The sequence below is a fragment of the Ursus arctos genome, unplaced genomic scaffold (assembly GCF_023065955.2).
Source record: "Ursus arctos isolate Adak ecotype North America unplaced genomic scaffold, UrsArc2.0 scaffold_14, whole genome shotgun sequence".
NCBI lineage: Eukaryota > Metazoa > Chordata > Mammalia > Carnivora > Ursidae > Ursus > Ursus arctos.
Genome location: NW_026622808.1, coordinates 6,747,807 through 6,771,147, shown reverse-complemented (window position 1 = coordinate 6,771,147; position 23,341 = coordinate 6,747,807). Strand labels below are relative to the sequence as shown.

The following is a 23,341-nucleotide window of genomic DNA, read 5'->3' as shown; positions in this document are numbered from 1 at the left end:
GGGCTCTCTCTGGCTGCAGCTGTTCCCCAAGAGGGAGACAGCTGTGCTTTCTCAGCAGCTGACATCGGTGGCCGAGGGGGATGGGAGGGTGGTTAAGAGTGCCTGGGCCTGGAGTGGGGATCTGAGTGGCACCCCAGAGTGTCCTCTATGGTTCCCCCTGAAAAGTCCCATTTGTTTAAAAATGAATTCGTATTCGTACTGTACTCTGTCATGTACACCTGACCCTTGAATGGCACGGGTGTGAACTGCGTGTGGGTTCACTTATGCCCAGACTTTTTTTTTTTTTTTTTTGGCTACAAAGTTTTATTGTTTCCATTTGGTCCAGGGCTTGGGCGGGGGCTCCAGGGTAGTTAAAAGCAGCCAAGCGGCTGCAAGGAAAAAACAGGTTCAGGCAGGCGGATACCAGAGGGGCCTCTCAAGGGCCACCAGGCTCGGGAGGCTCCTCGTGGTGCTTGAGAGCGAGCGTTTGGAAGGGGAAGAGCCGCCTGCCCTGCCCAGCCCAGCCTGGTGCGTCAGGTGCCCGCCGTCTTCTTGAAGAGTTGCACCTGCTTATTGAGAACGTGGTTCTCCGGGCTTCCCAGAGGTGGGGCCTGCGCGGGCAGAACCCAGGGCCGGCAGACCCGGAAGGACCTGGTTCAGGTTCTCATCCAGCCCTCCACAGCTCCCGTGGCATGGTGGGTTTTACCCTGCTCGTCCTGGATGGCTCCTGCGTGTTCTGGAAGAGGCGCATTTGCAACGGTGTTGGCCAGTCCGGAGGCAGGGGATGGCTGAGAAGGTGGTTTCAAATCTTGCAAGAGGGAAAGAGGTCAGAGGGTGTTGGGAGGCTGGAAGGAGGGGTGGCACCGGGTCTGTTCCCAGCACTCACCACCGAAGCAGGAGACCGATCCGTAGGTGGAGTTTTTAGGGTGCTGTCAATGTATTTTCTCTTCCTTACAATTGTCTTAACATTTCTCTCTGTCTTGTTTCCTTTATTATAAGCATACAGTTATAATGCATGGAACGTGGGAAATACGTGTTCGTTGACTATGTTATCGGGAAGGCTTCTGGCCGACAGTAGCTATTAGTAGTTAAGTTTTTAGGGAATCACAAGTTATGTGCAGATCTTTGACTGCCTGGGGGTTGGCGTCCCCAAACCCTGTGTTGTTCAAGGGTCCACTGTATATACGAATGGGTTCCTAAGAAGGTTTCCCATTCCTCACCACGAAAGGAAGTCGAACCTACGGGGAATTTGCACTTACCCCGTGACTTACCAAACTTCCAGGCACCGGTGTGAGAAACCATTGTCCCCTCTGGCCTCCTTCTCCTCCAGAAACAAAACTGAGATGGGGTTAGGAGGCTTGCAGAATTCCCACAGTGAGGGGAGGCCTGGGGGGAGCCGGCCCACCTGGTCCGAAGCCCTTTCCACGTCTCCGAGAGACACATCTGCTCATTCGCCAGGGAAGGGAACTAAGCGACTGGAAGAAAAAGAAAAAGAAAAAAAAAAGCAAAGCCCTCCAGGAAATCCAGTGCTTTCTCTGCAGACAGGAGGGCTTACGCTCAAAGCTCAGGAGAGGTGGTAAAGAAACCTTGTGTCGGTGTAACGACCAACTGGGTTTTTAAAAATCTTCACAATAAGCTGCTTCATTTTGCAGCAGAACAGTCCAAAACAGGCCCTTCGACACGTTAGTGTGAAGGTTCTGAAAACTGCAGACGCTTCACCAATTTCCCCAGAGGCTGGTCTCTTTCGTTTTGTGTTGCAAAGAAGCATCAAACCCGGGTAACGGTGTGGGGAACGGTGCCTCCAGCCAGACTCGGTCCCATTCCTCCTTCCTCCGTGGCTCCCAGCATCCCCGAGGAAGCCTCTGAGTGTGTGTCCGTGCATGCGTGCGCCGGTGGGCATTGCTGTGCTCACATGGGGTGGGGGGAGCGTAAGAGTTGGGAGGGGAACCTTGTATAGACACGTCCATGAGTAACGAGTGGAAGGGTTTGTCATCCCATGTTCTAGAAGGATTTCAGAGAAGGAGAAAGATACACATGTAGGTAGGTGTGTTATATGTATATATAATATACACACTTATGTGTACATATGCTATTAGATATGTATATACACACGTATATGAAACATTGTTTAATGTTACATAGTTCGTTATAATGCTATGTACAGTTTTTGTCCCTTAAATACAGAAAACTGCACCTCGAATTTTCCTCTCGCGTCTCAATCTCCCTTTTATTCAGATTTTGGAAGGACTTCACTTACCCGTGCGTGACTGGCTGGGCTAGGGGTGGGGGGTGGCTGTGTTCCCCCATCGCCGTCCCCTGGGGGGCTGCCTGCCTTGTGGGAAGTGCAGGTGCCCTCTAGCGGCCGGTGGGCGATGTTCGCGAGGAAGGAGGTTTGGAAACGGGCCCAAGAAACTATTCAGTCTGTTCTTTATAGGCTGCAGTTTGTTACTTAGGTCATTCTTTTGACTTCTTCTAAATCGATGCCATTCCTTCTCCTCTGTTGTGAGGATAGTTGCATGGAAGGTGCCGAAGGAAAGCGGATGACCCAGAAATATGAAGATATGCTCTCACTGCTGGAAAAGTAAGCGGCTCCTGTGATTGCATTGTTCTGCAAATGGCATACCCCCCCCCCGCCCCCGCGATGCCTTCTGTGGTTCCAGGTTTGTGCGGATGCCCCTGCCCCCTTGGCTGCCAAATGCCACTCTGTCTTATGCTGGAACCACGATGTCTGTGGGTGAGACCCAGCGCTTCTGGGTCCCCGACACAGCATGTCTGGGGAACGCAGCTCCTGCTCCGAACAGAGACCCCTTCCAGGGTGGTTTTGTTGGGAACGTGAACTTGGCAGAGCTAGAGGAAGTAGGGCGCTCCTCCCGGCACCTTGAGATCAGTGTCACGGAAAATCACAGCAGCTGCTCGCTAAGCAGAAAGCAACAGTGTGTGCTGCAGAAAGAGAAAATGAGTTTTAGAAATACTTCCAGGGTGCTTTCATGGAAAGCACGAGAGCGACCATTGACACGGACTCCTGGTTGTTCCTGCTCTAAAGCTGTGGTTAGCTCTTTCGTGGGCCCCGTTTCTGCTGCCCACATGGCCGCTGGGTTAGCAAATCCCTAATATATGATGTTGGCACGTCCCCTGGTTGGGGGGCCTTTCAGTGCCTCCCCGCACCCTCCTGACTCTGGTCTCTTCTATGTCGCATGGAAAACACTCCCTGTGGTCTTCTCCCTCTCCAGCCTTGGCCATTGCCCCCTCTGGCCTCAGGCGTTCCCAGATCCCAGTCCACCCTTTCTCACCTCTGCTGGGAGCATTCATTTCCCTTGCACTGTCCTACCTCTGCGCCTCCTCTGAGACTCAGTCAAGCCTCACTGCGTCCCCTCTTCCATGAAGCCTTCCTGGCATTCTCCTCATCACGCACTCACCCGTGCCATTAGATGCCTAATGCCCTGTCCACCTCTCCAGGATTGCGCTTCTGTATTTTCTGTTTACCCATGCTCCACAGCATTAGCCGCACTGACCATGGCGTGTTAATTCATCACGTTGTCCCTCTAGCCCAGCACATGTGAGGGGCTCAGTCCGTGTGTAACGACCGAGCGATGGACATCTTGAGCTGCATGAAGATTAATGTGAGAGCAAATCTGAGCCAATAACTTCTTCCAGCGTTTCATGAGACTAATCACAAGTCGCCTTATGCCCTGCAAAGATTGCACAGAGCCTTTCTTTCTGCTCTCCTCTGATTTAAGCTGGGCCACCTTTCAGAACGAGGTGTTACCTGCAGGAGCTAACGTGTCTGGCTGAGCCATTGACTCTGACTTAAGAATGGATTCAGGGAGGGGCGCCTGGGTGGCTCAGTGGGTGAAGCGTCTGCCTTTGGCTCTGATCATGATCTCAAGGTCCTGGGATTGAGTCCCGAGTTGGGCTCCCTGCTCAGCAAGGAGTCTGTTTCTCCCTCTGCCCCTCCCCCCAACCTGTGCACGCATGCACTCACACTCCCTCTCTCTCTCAAATAAACATCTTTAAAAAATAAAAAAATAATGGATTCAGGTATTATACCAACAGTATCTTCAGTTCATGATACACATGTGTGCATATACATACGTAGCTATCTGGGTTATATATATGTTAAGATATCTCTGTCTTCGGTTGGTCATTGCCAGGTGCTGGGAGGGTGTGTAAGAGGTGGCTGTCGTCTCTGGTTTTTGCAGGTACGAGACAAGACTTTATGAGGACTGGTGTCAGACAGTGTCAGAGAACTCCCAGTACAATCTTTCTCAGCCACTCCTGAAACGTGACCCAGAGACGAAGCAGATCGCCGTCAACTTTAACCCCCAGGTAAGTCAGGCAGCAGGAACTTCCTTTCGGGTTCCTGAAGGGACTCCTTTAACTCTGCTGATTTCCCGGGCGAAAAGGCTTTTTATAAGAATGTGCAGAAGCTGCCTAGAAGAATTTCTACCCTGGATCTCCTTTCGGGGATGAATCCTGTGGTGCAGTGTTTTCTTAAGTTGTCCAATGTCCACCTTTTATTCCATGGCTGGCCAATAGATTTGCATTGATTTTGCACAACAGAAGATATTGCAAAATAATTTTTTAAACTTTCCTGTGTGTGCGATAACACCTTTATGATGAACTTGGCTTTAGACACAACGTTAGGATGGCAGTTACACTCAAGGTGAACCCAGCCGGAAGTTTAAATGTCATATCCTAGATACTCGCTACATGGAATTCCAGAAGGTGTATATTTAACCAGGTAATAGACACTGCTCCCCGTCTTTGGACAGATGGGGTAACAGCATTACCATGTGGTACCAAACCCAGTTGACCGCACCTACCTACCTTGAACGCATGTTCCACATGAAGGCCTTTGACTAGACACGGGAGGGCCAACCCCGTATAAGAGCCCATTCCCGCCCTCCAGGAACCCACCAGCTGCTTGGGAGCTAGAACCTCAACTTGAAAAGATGTACCTTTTTTAGATCATATATGATACATCACAGTGGAGTGGCTTTGGACATAATCTAGATGACTGCTATTCAACTGGAGATGTTTTGGGTTGTCAAACATGGCCTAGATGCCAGTGTCTTTGGGCGACTAGATTCTCAGGATGCTGCTGAACTTTCTAACAACATGCAGGACAGCACCCCACAACCAAGAGTTTTGTCTGAAAGTGTCCATAGTGCTTGAGGTTCAGAGAGCCTGCTCTCAACGCTCAGAAGAGCAGAAGGCCCTTATGCAGCATGGAGAACGCAAGGCTGGAGAACATGAAATCCAAAGGCTAGCCCAGCCAGATCAGGAAGTATATCAGAAGAAAAAAATTTCAATAATATCGGCTGCACTGAGCTAGAAGCAGTTGCCTGCTTCTGTCTCAGTGGCGTGTTTTCCAGGAATGCAGCGTAGAGAGAGCCAGAAACGGAGCTGGTAGCCTGTGAGTGTCTTTTGAGAAAATTACGTGTTAAGTAGAACATCGATTCCGACTGGAATAAAAGTCAGCAAAGGGAGTTGGAGGGTCCATTTCTTCCCTTTGATATGACATGAGCCTGTCATTTAACTCATTTAACTCCTTGGCGTAATCTTTTTTTTTTTTTTTAAAGATTTTATTTATTTATTCGACAGAGATAGAGACAGCCAGCGAGAGAGGGAACACGAGCAGGGGGAGTGGGAGAGGAAGAAGCAGGCTCATAGCAGAAGAGCCTGATGTGGGGCTCGATCCCATAACGGGATCACGCCCTGAGCCGAAGGCAGACGCTTAACCGCTGTGCCACCCAGGCGCCCCTCCTTGGCATAATATTATCAGCATTCACTGTGAGCAGTGTTGAATGTTAAATGCCCAAAGTGAGGAGTTTCTGGATTACCAACTAGGCCACAGTCTAGATGTTGTAATTGTAGGAATGCAGCCTTCAGGATGAGACATTATTGAGGATGGACCACTCCTCCTCCGTATACTCCAGAGCAAGGACTCTCCCTGCCCCAATGCACAGCACATAGGAGGTGCTTTAGAGGTGTCCATAGGTGAGAGGAGGAAAGGAGGGATGAAAAGGGGAGAGGGAATTAATACCTGAATTATAAAGTGAGTCAAGGGGAGACCACCAAATGCACAAGTCAAAAAGAGCTGCAACCATCCCTTAGCTCCAACTTCAAGCAATGTGACAACGGCTGTGCTAATAAGAATGAATAGAAACATATTCTAGAAGGACATAATCAGATTTGCCCCTTTGGGGCCAGGATAGGGATTATACGGGAAAACCTATATATGTTTTTGTAAAGTATTTCTTTAAACTATTTTAAATTCCCTGTTGGCATTTAAATTATTTTCTAGTTTTATCAATCTGTATTTCATTGATCGTAGGATGCACTTTTTCTTTTTTAACATCTTGGTGTCTCTGAAAATGGCATGTGTTTATAGTTTAACACACCACATTTTTTTTCTTTCTTCCGTAGTTGGACATGAAATAATAGCAAATCTTACCATGGAAGGCATCTTACAATGAAATAAAATACAGTGTAAATAATGCTACAAGAAACATCTTTGGTTATTGTTGCATCTATCCTCAGTGGTTTCTTTGGAATAAATGCGTAGAAATTGGGTAAAGAATGTTCACTTTGTGAGATTCACATGTGTCCTATCAATTTGTTCTTCAGGAAGATGGAACTCTGTCATTTTCCTGCCAGAAAGATATTATCCATTTCTTCAAATCACTTTCAGCCTGTTGAACTAAATATATATACAATATCTCAGCATTGTTTTAATTTATATTTATTTGACCACTAGTAAAGTAGAACTTTCTCATGTGTTCATTGGCCAGTTATATTTCTTCTTCAACGAATCGCCTGTTTGTGTCTTTCTCCCACTTTGGAGTGAAAGTGCCCTCTTTTCCTCTGAATTTGTTAGAATATTTAGGAAATATTTGTCAGATATTAAGAAATCTGTTGCATTTTTTTTTACCCATTGAGGTGTGTCATTTTGTTATGTGAATGATACTTTATGCTTATAAGTTTTATCTTATATTTTCTGGTTGTATGTTTGGAAGGGCCTTCTCTGCCTCAATATTATGTAAATAGCTTCCAGGTTTTAATTTTTTTTTAAAGATTTTATTTATTAATTTGACAGAAACAGCCAGCGAGAGAGGGAACACAAGCAGGGGGAGTGGGAGAGGAAGAAGCAGGCTCCCAGCGGAGGAGCCCGATGTGGGGCTCGATCCCATAACGCCGGGATCATGCCCTGAGCCGAAGGCAGACGCTTAATGACTGCGCCACCCAGGCGCCCCCCAGGTTTTAATTTTTAATAGCTATCTTGAGCTTATTCAAAGTAAGCTAGGAGGCTGAGGTCATTTCCCTGCTGAGTGGTTAGCATTTGCCTTAACCCTGAGTTGGATTGGCTGGGCAGCAGTGAAGCATTGGCCTAGAACCACTGCACGAAGAGCTAGGAGCCAGGTGTCTCCATGCAGAGGTGGGGGGAGGGGAGCAAAAGGGGAGTGTGGACAATCTGTGGCCTGGTATCTGTTTTGTCACCCATACCTATCCACATCAGTCCTCATAGGTTCGGAGGTAAATGGGATAAATAAAGGGGTCGTTGGGGCAGCAGGATGGCTCCGTCAGTTGAGCATATCTGACTCTTGATTTCAGCTCAGGTCATGATCTCAGGGTTGTGGGATCGAGCCCTGCATCAGGCTCCGTGCTCAGTGCAGAGTCTGCTTGTCCTTCTCCCTCTGCTCCTCCCTGACACTCTCTCTCTCTCAATTAAATAAATAAAATCTTAAAATAAAAAAGGGTGAAGTCCGGGCTACCTAAAAGCCCAGCCAAAGGCCTCTTTTTCCATTGGACCACATCTGCTTTGCCTCTCACTTGGGCAGTTCCTCTAAACTTAGCACCCACAGAGGTTCAGAGTGGCCTGGGTGACTTCCGTTTCCTAGTGTATTAAAACCCAAAGACATGCCAACGCAGGCTTGTTCAGAAAGGAAGGGCTATGTCAAACGATTATATCTAACAAAGTTGTGCAGTGGGCATCTCCTCTCAGTCCTGTCAGTGGTTGTGTGTGTGTGACCTGGTTGGGGAGAATACCGGAAGTCTGAGTTTGAGGCTGCCCAGGCATGTGGCTGGCCTACCTGGTGATTCCCCTCCCTTGCACCTTCACCCCTCCATGGGAATGAGCTGGCTCAGTCAGCACAAGCCCGCCACTGTGTCAGCCGTGTGGTGAGAGCATCAAGGTAGCCTGTCCTGTCCCTCATGCCACCTTTCTCGAGTTTTTGTTGTTGCTCTTTGGGATTTACTGACTTGGTTAAGACCCTCTGCCTCTGAGTCCTCTTCCTTCTGCCCAAAACCCAACTTCCTTTCTCTAGATTTAAGGAACAGGTTGGAGTGGAAGTTAAGAAGGGACCCAGAAGGTCTTTGGGGTCCTCGGGTTTTCCAGTCCTTGACTGGTAATTGCTGCTTTTCCCTGCCACGGAGCTACAGCCACTTAATGCCGATTCTCCTCTCCAGCTGATTTCGGTGCTGAAGGAAATGAGTTATCTCGAGCCCAGGCAGATGCACCGCATTCCTGAGACAGCGGCAGCCATGTTCTCCTCCAGGGAATTCTATCGGCAGCTCGTGGCCAAGTTGGAGCTGATGGCAGATTGGTACAACAAGGTGGTGAAGACTCTTGTAGAGGTGGAGTTTCCATTAGTGGAGGAAGAGCTGCGGGGTATCGATCTCCGCCTGAGAGCTGCAGAGGGAACTCTGAACTGGAAAACAGAAGGTAACGGGGCACCGCCTGGAATCTGGTGGGGGAGTTTGGGGGTCAAGATCCTGATAAAGTTGGTAGAACTGTGAATAATTCCCCCCCTCCCCCCAGTAATCTGGTTTGTATTTGAAACACAAGCCTGCCCTCTCAGACACCTATCCAAAGCAGAGAAGGCAAGAAGGGCTAGTATTCCTTGTTTTCCTTCTCTTTGCATATGATCGGTAGATTTAGAAAATCTTTTTTTTTTTTTTTTAAAGATTTTATTTATTTATTCGACAGAGATAGAGACAGCCAGCGAGAGAGGGAACACAAGCAGGGGGAGTGGGAGAGGAAGAAGCAGGCTCATAGTGGAAGAGCCTGATGTGGGGCTCGATCCCATAACGCCGGGATCACGCCTTGAGCCGAAGGCAGACGCTTAACCGCTGTGCCACCCAGGCGCCCCAGATTTAGAAAATCTTGTACCACACGCTGGGAGAGGCTCCAAGGTTGAATGACACTCCCCGCAGTCTCCACCATATATTGGTTGTGCTCTGAATGAAGGCTTTTACTACATTGTGACTTAGTTTTCTTCGCTAGACTGTAGGTATCTTTTTTTTTTTAAAGATTTAATCATTTGACAGTGCAAGAGTGGAAGGAGGGGTGGGGGGAAATAGAAAGGGTAAGGAAGAGAATCTCAAGCAGACTGCCTGCTGAGCGTGGAGCCCAGTGTGGGGCTGGATCCTATGACCCATGAGATCATGACCTGAGCCAAGATCAAGAGTTGAATGGTTAACCGACTGAGCCACCCAGGCGCCCCTGGACTGTAGACATCTTAAATGGGGGTCCTATGCATTTAATTTTCATGTATCTTCCAATCCAGTACGAATTTCATGGATGGATTAACATTTGCAGGGTACTGCGTGTGTGTGGGGGGGATATGGAATATGAGGGGTATGGGACGTGGTTCCTACCTGCAAAGAGCTCACATGTAGTTGGGACGACAGACATATGTACAACTATAAGTCATGTAAGACAGGCTACAGTAAAAAGCCATCACACAGTTAAAAATAAAGCATGATGGGGGCACCTGGGTGGCACAGCGGTTAAGCGTCTGCCTTCGGCTCAGGGCGTGATCCCGGCGAGCCGGGATCGAGCCCCACATCAGGCTCTTCCGCTATGAGCCTGCTTCTTCCTCTCCCACTCCCCCTGCTTGTGTTCCCTCTCTCGCTGGCTGTCTCTATCTCTGTTGAATAAATAAATAAAATCTTTAAAAAAAATAAAAATAAAAATAAAGCATGATGAATCATGGGAGGGAGATTAATTCTCCTTAGAGTCCTCAAAAGAGGTCGAGTTTCAAAAGAAAGTTACCGTCAACTCAGAAGTCCCGGAATGCCATATTAAGCGAGTTCGAACTTTATTTTATATGCAAGAGGGAACAATATTTTCAACATTTAATAATGCAAAAGTGCTAAAAAAATAAGGTCCATTAACCCAAATGAAATCATCGTGGTGCACTGGTAAGCCCCAGCCACTGTGCCAATTTTTGTGTCCTTGGTAGGTAAGCATTACCTCTTTATTTCTTTTTTTTTTTTTTTAAGATTTTATTTATTTATTCGATAGAGATAGAGACAGCCAGCGAGAGAGGGAACACAAGCAGGGGGAGTGGGAGAGGAAGAAGCAGGCTCATAGCGGAAGAGCCCGATGTGGGGCTCGATCCCATAACGCCGGGATCACGCCCTGAGCCGAAGGCAGACGCTTAACTGCTGTGCCACCCAGGCGCCCCTATTTCTTTTACTCCATAATCAGGGTTATGGTAAGCACTGGCTGTTCACCACAACTAGGAAGAAAAAGGCTCTGGTGATAACAAAGTAATCTGTGCAGAAAAGTCTTTTAAAACCTACAAATATTAGGGTTGCCTGGGTGGCTCAGTCAGTTAAGCATCTGCCTTCGGCTCAGTCATGATCCCAGGGTCCTGGGATCGAGTCCTGCATCGGACTCCCTGCTCTGCTGGGAGTCTGCTTCTCCCTCTCCCTCCGCCCCCACTCATTCTCTCCCACACTCTCTCAAATAAATACATAAAATCTTAAAAAAAAAACAACAACCCTACAAATATTAAATCCCTTCCTTTTATGCTAACTAGAACTTCAGGTATTTCAATTGATTATGTTTCTTTGGGGGAGCAGGCATTTGGGATTATGTCATTCAAATCACCGATAGCATTCATGATCTCGAACAAAGAATTCAGAAAGCTAAAGACAATGTGGAAGAGATCCAAAACGTCATGAAAACCTGGGTGTCTCCAGTATTTAAGAGAAAAGATGGAAAAAAGGAATGCCTTCTTTCCATGGATGATCAGCATTATCGGATGGAGAAATATTACCGTCTCATCAAGGAATCTGGACTTAAGATTCACGCTCTCGTTCAGGTAATAACCAGCCTCCAGATACACATGCCACTGGCCGAGGGGGCGCATCGGGAAATGTGTTTGGGTGCAGGAAACGATTTGAAAGTGAGAACAGTCAATAGATGCTGTGTCTCCTGTATTCAGGGATGGAGGTTGATAGTGATAGCAAGAGAAGTAAAGCTAACGGACAGGAAGAGAGGAAAGACACATTCTGGTATCAGTGTGTCAAAATCAATACTTTCTTAATGGTAGTTAAGACATTGGCATGACGTAAGTCCCATGCCAAACCCCAAGGAGATAGAAGGACATGCCGGGTATAGAACCCTGAATTAGCTTCTATACCAACCAGCCCCGACTTGCCCGCACAGTGTGGTGCGGGCCCCCAGCAATATCTCCGTCACCTAGCTCTGTACGCCCGAGGACGTGAAAGATGACCATGGTCTCCCTACCTACCTGCCTTTGGTAAAGAGAAGAAGCAGTGTGGGAGTAAGGCTCTGCACTGCCTTGCGATCAGGGCAACCGCGTGTCTGCCATCAAAGACCGAACCATGGAAGGGAGATGTGAGTGGCCACCGGCTACGGTCCTACCCCATCTGCCCTACACTGGCCAGTTCTAGCAGATTGATCTCATAGCCAAAGTCGGTAACGAATCATACTTGCTATTTGGAATTATCTGTGGTTTGAAGCAAGTAACCTGTTGTACTTTGGACTTCGTTAATTTTATTTATCTGTCTTCTAGTTCATTAGTTTCTGCTCTTTGTTCTTTATCCTTTCTTTTCTTAATTGGGGTTATGATGCTTCCCCCCTCCCCCGCAACCTAAGGGCAGAAACTTAGGGTATAGATTTTAAGCCTTTCTTCTTTTTGAATACAGGCATTTGACATCATTTTCCCCATAACTAGAGCTGTGCTCTAGTTACATTCCACAAATTTCATGTGCCTCATTTCCATTGTCGTTCAGTCTTAAATTTTTTTTGCTTGTGACTCATCCTTTAACTCAACGGTCATTTAGAAGTGCATTGTTTCATTTCCACATGTTCGGGGCTTCTCTGGATAACTTGATGAAGTTGACATCTAGTTCAGTCCCGCTGTGATCAGAGAAAATACTCTCTAAGATCTGAATTGTTTGGAATTCACCGAGACTTGTTCCATGACCTAGAAGACTGTCCATCTTATTGCATGTTCCTTGCACACTTGAAAATACATTTATTCATCCATTGTTGGGTATTGTGTCCTATAAATATCAATTAGTTCAAAGTGGTTGATAGTATTGTACAGATCTTCTGAATGGTTTCTGAGTTTTTTGTCCATTCGTTCTACCATTTACTGCAGGTAGAGTGTTAAAATTTCAGAGCCTGTGATGATTTGTCTAAGCCTTTAGTGCGGTCAGAGTTTTCATCAAGTATTTGATGTTCTTTTTTTTTCTTTTTTAAAAAGATTTATTTATTTTAGGGGGGAGGGGCAGAGGGAGAGGGAGGAGGGTCTTAAGCAGACTCTGCACTGAGTGTGGAGCCCTTGCGGGGCTCAATCTTGAGACTCTGAGATCATGACCTGAGCTGAAACCAGGAGTCGGATGCTTAACTGACTGAGGCACCCCGCTGCCCTTGACTCTCTTTTACTACAAACACGTTTATAATTATTACAACTTCCTGATGAATTGACTACTTTATTCTTATGAAATTCTATTTTTATTTCTCAGAGCACTCCCTTGCCCCGAGGTCTCTTTTTTCCTGTTTTAATACTCTAGTCTTGCCTTCCAGATTCACCGTTCCTACTTCGCCCTACCTATCTTCCCGCCCTTCTACATTCTACATACCTGTTTGTTTCCTTGGATTCGAAGTTCTTCTCTTACAGACAGTATAGTGGAGACTTACTTGCCTAACAACTCTGCCGATTAACCGGAATGTTTGGACTATTACATTGAACGTCATTATTGGTACCATTGGGTTTAGCTCGCCATCTTGCCATTTCCTATTTGCTTTATGTCTGTTTTGCTTTTCTGTTCTTCCTTTCCTACCTTCTTGTTGTTAGCTATTTTTTTTAAATATTCTGATTTGGCAGTGGGCATTCCATCTTGTTGCATGACATTTGCTGTGGTGGTTCTGCGGTTATTGTGACTCAAATGATTCACAATCAGTTTCGAGTTTTCCTGTGAAATACAGGAACCTAGCCACAGTATGGTTCAATTTGACTCCGACTCTTTTTTTTTTTTTTTAAGATTTTTTTAAATTTATTTATTCGACAGAGATAGAGATAGCCAGCGAGAGAGGGAACACAAGCAGGGGGAGTGGGAGAGGAAGAAGCAGGCTCATAGTGGAGGAGCCTGATGTGGGGCTCGATCCCAGAATGCCGGGATCACGCCCTGAGCCGAAGGCATACGCTTAACTGCTGTGCCACCCAGGCACCCCTGACTCCGACTCTTAATTTCGGCTCAGGTCGTGATATTGGGGTCCTGGGAGGGAGCCTGTTTTAGGATTCTCTCCCTCTCCCTCTGCCCCTACCCCTCACACTCTCTCTCTCTCAAATAAATAAATCTTTAAAAAAAAATAAAAACTCAAAAAATATGTATAGTATTTTATATTCACCCACATACTCACCATTTCCAGACTTTTTTTTTTTTTCTTGAAAACGGACCTGCCACCTGTGGTCAGTTCTCTGCAGCCTGAAGAGTGAAGAACTCCCTTTAGTCTTTCTTGCAGATCTTGCAGTGTGTGAATGACACACACTCTCAGTTTTTCTTTCTCTGACATGTCCTTATTTCACTTTTGTTTTTGAAGGATAGTTTCATTGGGTATAGAATTCTGCGTAGACAGTTTTGTCTTACAAACATTATTTCCTTTTCTCCTCCCCCCCCCCCCCAGTGTTTCTGAGAAGCCAGCCGTGATTTGTGTCTTTGTTCCCCTCTATGTACTGTATTGTTTCTCTCAGGCTGCTTTTAATAGATTCTTTTTTCAATCTTTGTAATTTTTTTTTTCCTGTCTCACTGCGATGTGCCCAGATAGGTTTGCTTTCTGTTCACCCAGCTCAGAGTCTGTGAGCCTCTTGAACCTGTTTTTCATCATCTTTAATGATGTTTGAGGAGTTTTTCAATCAGATGATGACACTCTTGTCTGCTAATGCCAACATCTCTTTTATTTTCTGAGTCATCGTCTTTTTTCTTTTTTTTAATGTGACAGAGTTGATTTTTCTCCCACATGAGATAAATCTGAGGAAGAGGCATTCCAGAATTGGTATGGCAATTATTTGCTGAGTCTGTTCTTGGTGATTATTTCCTCTCTCCGTTAAATGTCACGCTTCCGTGCCTCTTTGCGTGTCTAGTAATTTTTTTGTTCTGTTCTAGTCATGTTGGATGCTGCTTTAGAATGGAGTTGTGATTTCCCTTAAAGAGTTTGCGTGTTTGCTTTGGCAGGCAGTTAACCTACCAGTGGGTCAGCTTGATTCTGTCAAGCCTCAAAGTTGAGCTTTGTGAGGGTGGGTCTAAGGAGGCCTTACTCTAGGGCAGCCCTAACCCCCAAAGCATGGTGTTTCTGGGGTCTCAGCAGAATTCCTGGGCTATCTGTAAGGTCTTCTATTATTTCTGATAGAACAGGAACATTGTCCAGTACCGTATGACCACACGATCTCCGTGCAGCTTACGACAACTGGGCTCTGCCCAGCCTTACCGAGCCTGGCCCTTGGGATATGCAGCTGCATGTTCAACAATTCAAGGAGACTCCGCAATCTCCATAGCCCCCAAGCCCCCATTGCTGGTTTTTTTTTCTGCCCAGCAGGAAGGATGTCTGTCATTGCAGTCCACGTCCCTGAGCCACAGTTTGGAAAGTGCCTGTAGGTAGAAAGTCAGGTGGTCGTGAAGCTCAGCTTGAGGATTTCTCTTTTCTGAGGATCACATCCCTGTTCTCTAGTTGCCCCCAAAGAATCGTTTCTTGGATCCAGCTGTGTAGTTATATGTAGCGGAATGGCGGGTCAGATCTCCTTCCTCTGTCTCGGCTGGAATCAGAAACTCAAGCCATTTCTTTCTTAGATCACAGAAATTCTAATATTTTGCTCCTCTGAACATAGTAGAGCTGAGGTCAAGGGTCAAAATGTAGAAATAGCCGTACTGATGGTGTGACATTATGGAGGAGATAGAAGGATTCTATAAAGCAGTCATAAAAATGAAATGTTTTTTAAAAAAATAAGCAGACAGACACATATACTTCTGAGAGCAACTCGATATTGTCACTGTATTATTTCTGTGATGATGGGCTTTAAGTCATTAAGAGAATCTCTCTACTTTGGAAAGAAAGGGGTATGTAATGCATTTTAGACCTTTTAGAGTTTCGTCACTTAAAGACCGGATCATGAAGGTTTTTTTTTTTTTTTTTAATCCAGGGGGGGTTTATACAAGGAAATGTTTGTAAAGGGGTGTGCGTTGCCTTAAAAAAACGTACTTCCACAAAGTCGTTACCACTTTGTTTGAAGATCTGGAATAGATGGAAAGTTGAGGTCAGGAGGCTTGATAATGAAAGTGGTGATGAGTAGGTGGGATGTGTGTGCGTGCCATCAGGTGAGGGAGGGGCTGGGGGGGAGGGAACACACGTGTGTTCCTTTATGTCAGTGCATTTTCTTTTATTTCTCTCTTTGGGGGAGTGGGGCAAAGGGAGAGGGGGAGAGAGAATCTTAAGCAGGCTCCATGCCCAGCACAGAGCCCACCACGGGCCTTAATCTCATGACCCTGAGCTCGTGACCTGAGCTGAAATCAAGAGTCGGACACTTAACTGACGGAGTCACCCAGGTGCCCCTATGTGTATGCATTTTCTAAATCACTGAGAATGATGGCTTTTAATAGTAAATGCCCCGAACAAAGCAGTCCAGCTCATTTCTAAGGACTAGCCAGGAAATGCTTTACTTGCTTAAACCCCAAATTTCTTACACACCTTGAATCCTAAAGCCCTGTACCCGCAGCGTCCCTTCCTCTCTCTGCCCTAACTTCTGTCTTGTTGTAGCTTCTGCCATAGCACAGCCGTCTACACTTATAAATCACACCCTGTGTCCCATTTTTCCTGGGAAAGTGGCCTGACCCCCATCCTCCTCTCTCGGGGACAGAATGAGACCCCATATTCCCTTCATGGATTAACTTCGTGTTCCTTTCGCTCAGTGGTTATACCCATTAGACAGAATGGATTCGAAATATATGTAATAGCAAACTTTTCACAAGAATGCTTCCCCCTGCCCTGGTGGTGGTTTTATTCCCATTAATGATAACTAGCCAGTTCTTCCATATTATTAAACATGGTTTAAAGCCGTTCTTCTTTATTCTGTAGGAAAATCTCGGTCTGTTTGCAGCAGACCCAACCTCTAATATCTGGAAGACTTACCTTAACTACATTGATGAGATGCTGCTGGATGGATTCTTTCTTGCCATCGAGTGCTCCCTCAAGTACCTCCTGGAAAACACTGGTATTTACTGGCTTACATGGATGCGTGCGATTGAGTGCTCTGTGCCTTTTCCCAAAATGTTGTGGATGCTTTGTGAATCGTACGTAGTGAAATAGCCAAGGTATTGAGTTTCTACATTGTTCCCAGAAAAAAGATTTCTCGCTCTTTGAAACTCGGGTGGTAAACCAGGCTCTGAGATAGCAAAGCCCATAGCAAAAGCAAAAGCTTAAGTGCCGATTCAATCTAAATAAAGCTTCGTAAAGAGGACGAAGTTGGAGCGGCAGGTAGCGCAGTTAATAATGGCGGCTTCCTCTGGACTGGGCTCATGGCAGGGCGAGGGGGGCATTCCGTGCCTTGCAGCTTAATATACTCTATCTCTGTAGCCTTTTGAGAGCACAGGGAGGTTGTCGTAGCCAGGTTAAGTGGAAGAAACAGAAGTTTTTCTGTGTGAAAAGGAGGCAAGCTAGGGATGAGGTCACTTTCACAAGGAAAAGGAATGTTAAGAAGGTCATGGGCATTCTCTGAAGCTGTTACAAAAATAGCTTTGGATTTGTGACGAATAAACTGAGTTAAGATACACAGGGCCAACCTTGGCTAGGAAGTGGTGGGATGGAAGGAGAGGAAGAGTTCAGGAAAACATTGAATTAGACCTTCACGTTCTGGTAGATTCTGAGGAGCTTGGTAAGGGTCCCCTTGACGAATTCGTCAAAATGGAAAGGCTGAGGTGAATAGTTTGAAGCCAGAGGATGAAGGTGTTTAAGAGAGAGGTTAAGACGTCAAGTCTGACCCAAGGAAAGAAAGAAAATCCAGTGGTAAGATGGGTATGTCAAGACCCGTGTCCAGATACCCGGCCCAAACAAGAGGGCATGAGAATCCTGGGCTGGGGATACAGAGAGAAGCAAGGCCCAGAGCTTGGTGTGGTGCAGATGGGCAAACCCCCCGTGGTCTTGTAGGTGGAGTGACTGAGGTCAGAGACATGCTCTTTGTTTGCAGGGTACTCCAAATCAAGGAGATCAGGCAGCGGGAAACGGGCTCTGGGATAGTCAGCATGGTGGGGAATCGCCTTCTGGAGCCTGGGGGCAAGTAGCCAGTGGAGCACGGCATGTAGCTACTGAGATAGAAGAACTGGCTCCTAGGGACCAACAGAGATCACCTTAGTGGACCAACCAAACCTCCTCTAATGTTGGAGGTTCACGGCGCCTCAGCCATGCTCTAGAAGATCCTGAAAGATGCCCCAGCACACCTGGCACAGGTGCTGCGTGGGAAATGCTTCCTAAACATAGCGACTCCATGCTTGACTGATGCCTATCCAGCTCTCCCGATCTGGGCTGTCTGGAGTGTCCCTTGTCCTCCTTCTGTGGGGGAGAGGGGGACAAGAGGATGGACAGGACATGGTGGGGGTCCTTCAAGATTGCGAAAGTGACCTGTCCATGGAACGGGTGAGAAGGAGAAATGTACTTTCTTCACCTCGTTGAATGGGCAGGCGCTGGACTTGGCAAGTGCCTGAGCCAAGGAGCTCTAGATGAAATCTTGAAGGCACTGGTTCTCTAAGGGGGGAGGAGAGGGAACCTAAGAAGGGTAACCTCTGAGAAGAAGAAAGCACTGTGACCCTTTGCAGTAGCCCAGTCAGACAGCTTTATCCTCCCAGCTGCCCTTGAGCCTTTCCACCGTCCTGTGCTTGGTGAGGCCAACACCATTCCCACGGCTTGGGCTAGACTCCCTGTCACCTCTTAGAATGCAAACCCTACCTAGGTTCGATGCTATCCACTGTATCCAGAAATGCTGTCCCCCCTCTTCACTCCTAAAGTGACTGACTTGTACCGAGGTGGCGGAACCACCAAGATAATCTGGCTTGTATGGTAATGATGATGTCATTGCATCGAACCTAGGGATTAGGTTCTTGCTGCAGCACATGGGACAGAAATCTCATGGAGTCAGAATGGTCTTGTGAGTCTCTTACAGCCTATAAACTGTATGTAACCTGATCAAATTCTTAGTATCTCATACATACAGTAATGCAGGATATATCATGAGTACATATGCAAAGCATAATATTCTAGGTGTTTTAAAAAACTATTCCATGAGAGTAGTATAATTTCTGTGCATTGCCTTAAGTCAAATACACATTTGATGGGATACTCCTGAATCCAGTAATGCATATTTATCGGCCCCACAATTTTGAAGGCAAGGCCCTGGTCTTACATAGCTTTGAGGATCCCACCGTCATTTTAGTTGGGGTGAATGACAAAGCTATGGCAACCAGAACTCCACCAATAATGTGGCTTACGGGACAAAGAGTTCTAGTCCCCAAGTTCTAGACTAAGGGGAGTGCTTCGGGTTAGTGGGCAGGTGCTCGCCATGCTGTGGTTCCGCCACGTTCCAGGGCCTTGGCTTCATTTCTGTGGTTGAGTTGGGTCATCGCCACATCCTGGCTCTCATCCATGAGCAGGGAGAAGAGCGAGTGGAGAGATGGCCACCCTGCTGCCCCCAGGGCCACAGCCCAGAAGTGGCAGCCATCACTCCTCTCCACGTTCCACCCGTGAGCCAACCCTATTGCCAAGCTAACCGCAAGCAGGGCTGCGAAAGGCAGCCACGTGCCCGCTCTTACCTCCGCTTCTGGGGAGGAAGGGGGTAACAGATTCCGAGGGGTTTCCACCACCCACAGCAGCCAGCACATCACGGTCTCCCAAATATTTCCACAGTCAAGGAGACCTACAAATATAAGTGGTTGTTAATAAAAATTTAAGCACTAATCTTGTCCTTGCAACATCTTGCTCCCTGTTATATTTTGATTTAAATTTAGCAAGGCAAGTTAGTCTAGCAAGTAATCAGGGACCTGTTAATTATTTATACTGTTTTTAAATTTTTTATCGCTAGGACTACAGGATTAAAAGAAGTTCTGTTTTTTCGTGGAAAAAGATCAGAACAGGCAGGGTAGTAACCTTGTTTTTCCTGCCAACGCAACTACTGACAAGCGCGCCACAGCGCACCTAGTGGCTACCGGTGGAATTGCATGGGTTGTGGCTGGGGAGAAATGAGCCGCTTCCTAGAAATCAGCTTTGCAAAATCAACCTGTTCTCAGCTAGAGGCCATTCGGCCCCCCTCGCTTCTCCAACCTAGGCATTTGGGAATGTGGAGGGGGACTGGCTTGGGTTGTTTAGTCACTGGGACGTGCCCTCCGAGAACAGGAGGGTAAATGTCCTGCAATGCCCAGCACAGCTCGGCACAAGAATTGGCCTATTCCAAATGTCAGTGGTTCCCCTGTTGGTAAACACTGCAACACTGTTACCCTCACCTTTTCTGGGGGGTTAGCAAATTTTACATTTCCATTTTCCTCTACCCAAACAGCATCTAGCAAGGAAAGAAATGTTCTGAGCACCTTACAAATGGGTACTGCCCTTCGCCCACGTTAACCGTTCTTCTTTGTTCGGTGCGTGTACGCTTTCCTTGTTTTTCAGAATGTAAGGCAGGCCTCACGCCGATATTTGAAGCCCAGCTGAGCTTAGCCATACCGGAATTAGTTTTCTCTCCATCCCTGGAGTACGGCGTGAAGGGTGGTTTCTATGACGCTGTTGAGGGTCTTATCGCCAGCATTTTTGGAATGTCGTCTTTGGTGCCACGGCTTTCCCCCCAGAACGGCTCTCCCCACTACCAGGTACCGATCAGCAACCACCCTGCCTTCCAGCCCAGTCTGCAAACTTCCTGCAAAGCGTAGGCGTAACCCACCCGCTGTTGCCTCCCCCCATGCCCCCCCGCAGGTGGACGTGGAGGGCATGGCCCATTTGGCAGGCATGCGGAGCACGCTTCTGGACAGGGTGCAGAGCATGATGGGGCTCTGCTGCGACTATCGGAACGCCTTCAGCCAATATGCGTACCTCTACGTGGAGGACCGGAGGGAGGTTCTGAGCCAGTTCCTGTTGTACGGGCGCGTCCTCACCCCCGAGGAAATGGAAGCGCACGCGGAAGACGGCGTCCCAGAGAATCCTCCTCTCCTCCATCAGTTCAAAGCCCAGATCGACTCCTATGAAAAGCTCTATGAAGAAGTGTGCAGGCTGGAGCCCATCAAGGTGTTTGACGGCTGGATGAAAATTGACCTCCGACCCCTTAAAGCATCTCTGCTGACTGTAATTAAGAGGTGGAGCCTCACGTTCAAGCAGCACCTGGTCGACTACGTCACCGACAGGTAGTACCGCTGTTCTCGTTTCTTCCAGCCTCCCAGGCTGCTGGGGACACCATGTTTGGCATCTTCATATTTTTCCCCGATGGGTTCATTGGTTCAATTCATAAGTGAAAACAGCTGGTTCAGGTTCCAGGCCCTTGGACGCCAGCGGTAACTCGGTTCACCAGACGTGGCCTCTTTTTCTCTGATTTTCCCTTCGGTGCCCCGCGTGTGAGAAGCACTCAGGAAGTGGTAAATAATATTCTAGGCGATAGTAGCATATCTGGGCTCGCTTTGCAGCCCTGACTGGGAAATGTCTTTAAGCCCGGGAAGCGAAGGGGGTCTAATGGACCTCTTCGATTTTATGTCTCCCACTTGCCCCTTGTCTCCGATTATCCAACTGTGCCGTGTGCAGAGTCACTAAAGCCCCACAGCCCCGATGCCCGTTTGTGCCATCCTAGCCGTGGGACAGACTGGACCTGCAAAGGTCTGTTCCCCTGTGCCCCTCGACTCTCCAGCGCCAGGCTTTCCCAGCCAGAGCGTCGGGGGAGGGTAGTCACAGTCCCTCTGTGCAGCTCCAGCAGAGCCAACCTGACGCCTTCCTTGAGTTTGGGGGTTGTCTTGCCTAATGCTCCCACTGCCCTGCTCACAGATCTAGGATCTAACGCTGGGAGCAGAAAGGAAATGGCCCCCCATCAAGGATGCATCTATTTGCAAATGAATTCCACAAGATTTTGCCAGGGTGATGGTCCTTCTGCTCTAGAAAACTCCAGGAGAGCATTGTGGGACGTTTCAAGTGGATTTGGCAGGGTTCTTTACGAAGGGGCCAGTTTCCCACATTCACAAGAACTTGGGCTCCCTGAGAAGCTGAGAGGCAAGAAAGGGGATCACTGGGAGGAGGTGGGGCAGAAACAGAGCCGTCTCCGAATGTAGCTGCTCCGAGGTCCCTTTCCACGGGTAGGTCTGGCCACCCAAGGACACAGAGGCATGTTTCAAAATGTAGGTCTTATCATTTCTTATGTGTGGCAGGGCCAACCGAGTCTCTTTGATATTTGACATATACTGGGGCTAATCTTGGGCTAATTGTGTATATTGCAAATACAGTCTCCCACTGTGTGGCCTGACTTCCCACACTAGCCCAGTGCATTCATTTTTCCCCTTACATTGCATTCTTTTCTCTTTTTTACATAAATCCTTTTTCACCCTGAGATCCTAAGTATGCTCTCCCATGCCCTTACCTAGAAGATTTGTGGTTTTCTCTTTCGCATTCAGTAGCCCCTTGTCTGCTGTTGCATTCAAAGTCCTAATTACTCTAGTTTTGTCCTAAATCTTGATCTCTCGCAGGGCAAGTCCCCGCCTTGTTCATTGTCGTTAAGACTATCTCCAGGATTCTTGGCCCTTCCTATTTTACATAAATTTAAAAATCTGTTTGTAGGAGAAGACATGTGTTGGGATTTTGATTATATTTGCGGTGACTATAGTTCAACTTGAGGACGACGGTCATCCTTACACACCGAGTGGTCCTGCCCAAGAACATGTCATCTTTCCATTTCCTTAGGCCTTTAATGTCTTTCAATGACATTTTGTAATCGTTACCTTTAAAACAAGTCTCATGTCTTGTAAGATTCATTCCTAAGCATTTTAATTTCAGGCTCCTAGTATAAACGATATTTTAAAATCGTGTTTTCTATGGAAATGGAACTGATTTCTGTTTATTGATTTTGTATCAAGTGTCTCTGCTAAATTAACTTACTAATTGCAATAATTCAGCTGTACTCTTTTGGATTTGCTGTTACGTAGTCATCACCTACAAATTTATAATAGTTTTATTTCTTCCTTCTCGGATTTTTTTTTTTTAATGCATTTTATCACTATTTTTTTCTTGCCACACTGGCTAGGACTCGAGGTTTGATGCTGAATAAAGTGGTAATGACAGGTACCCTTATCTTGTCCGATCTTAAAGGGGAATGCTGCGACGTTTCACCACTAAGCCTAATATTTGCTGTGAGTTTTGTTTTTTTTTTTTTTTTTAAGATTTTATATATTTAGGGGCACCTGGGTGGCACAGCGGTTAAGCGTCTGCCTTCGGCTCAGGGCGTGATCCCGGCGTTGTGGGATCGAGCCCCCATCGGGCTCCTCCGCTATGAGCCTGCTTCTTCCTCTCCCACTCCCCCTGCTTGTGTTCCCTCTCTCGCTGGCTGTCTCTCTCTCTGTCGAATAAATAAATAAAATCTTTAAAAAAAAAAAAGATTTTATGTATTTATTTATTTGAGAGAGAGAGAGAGCTGGGGGAGGAGCAGAAGGAGAAGGACAAGCAGACTCCACGCTGAGCACGGAGCCCGATGTGGGGCTCGATCCCACGACTCCGAGATCATGACCTGAGCTGAAATTAAGAGTGGGATGCTTAGGGGCGCCTGGGTGGCACAGCGGTTAAGCGTCTGCCTTCGGCTCAGGGCGTGATCCCGGCGTTGTGGGATCGAGCCCCACGTCAGGCTCCTCTGCTATGAGCCTGCTTCTTCCTCTCCCACTCCCCCTGCTTGTGTTCCCTCTCTCGCTGGCTGTCTCTATCTCTGTCAAATAAATAAATAAAATCTTTAAAAAAAAAAAAAAAAAAAGAGTGGGATGCTTAGCTGACTGAGCCACCCAGGCTCCCCTTGCTGGGAGTTTTTGTGGATTCTATTTATGGAATTAAAGA

General features: G+C 47.1%; 1 protein-coding gene across 1 annotated transcript in view; it reads left to right on the top strand.

The window, feature by feature from the left end:
• Positions 1–23,341, top strand: part of DNAH9 (dynein axonemal heavy chain 9) — a 303,991-nt gene that overhangs the window by 28,053 nt on the left and 252,597 nt on the right. Inside the window, 7 exon segments of the mRNA XM_057311241.1 lie at positions 2,492–2,560; positions 4,179–4,305; positions 8,449–8,704; positions 10,852–11,093; positions 16,373–16,508; positions 19,946–20,142; positions 20,246–20,670. Coding sequence (XP_057167224.1) covers positions 2,492–2,560; positions 4,179–4,305; positions 8,449–8,704; positions 10,852–11,093; positions 16,373–16,508; positions 19,946–20,142; positions 20,246–20,670 — 1,452 coding nt within the window.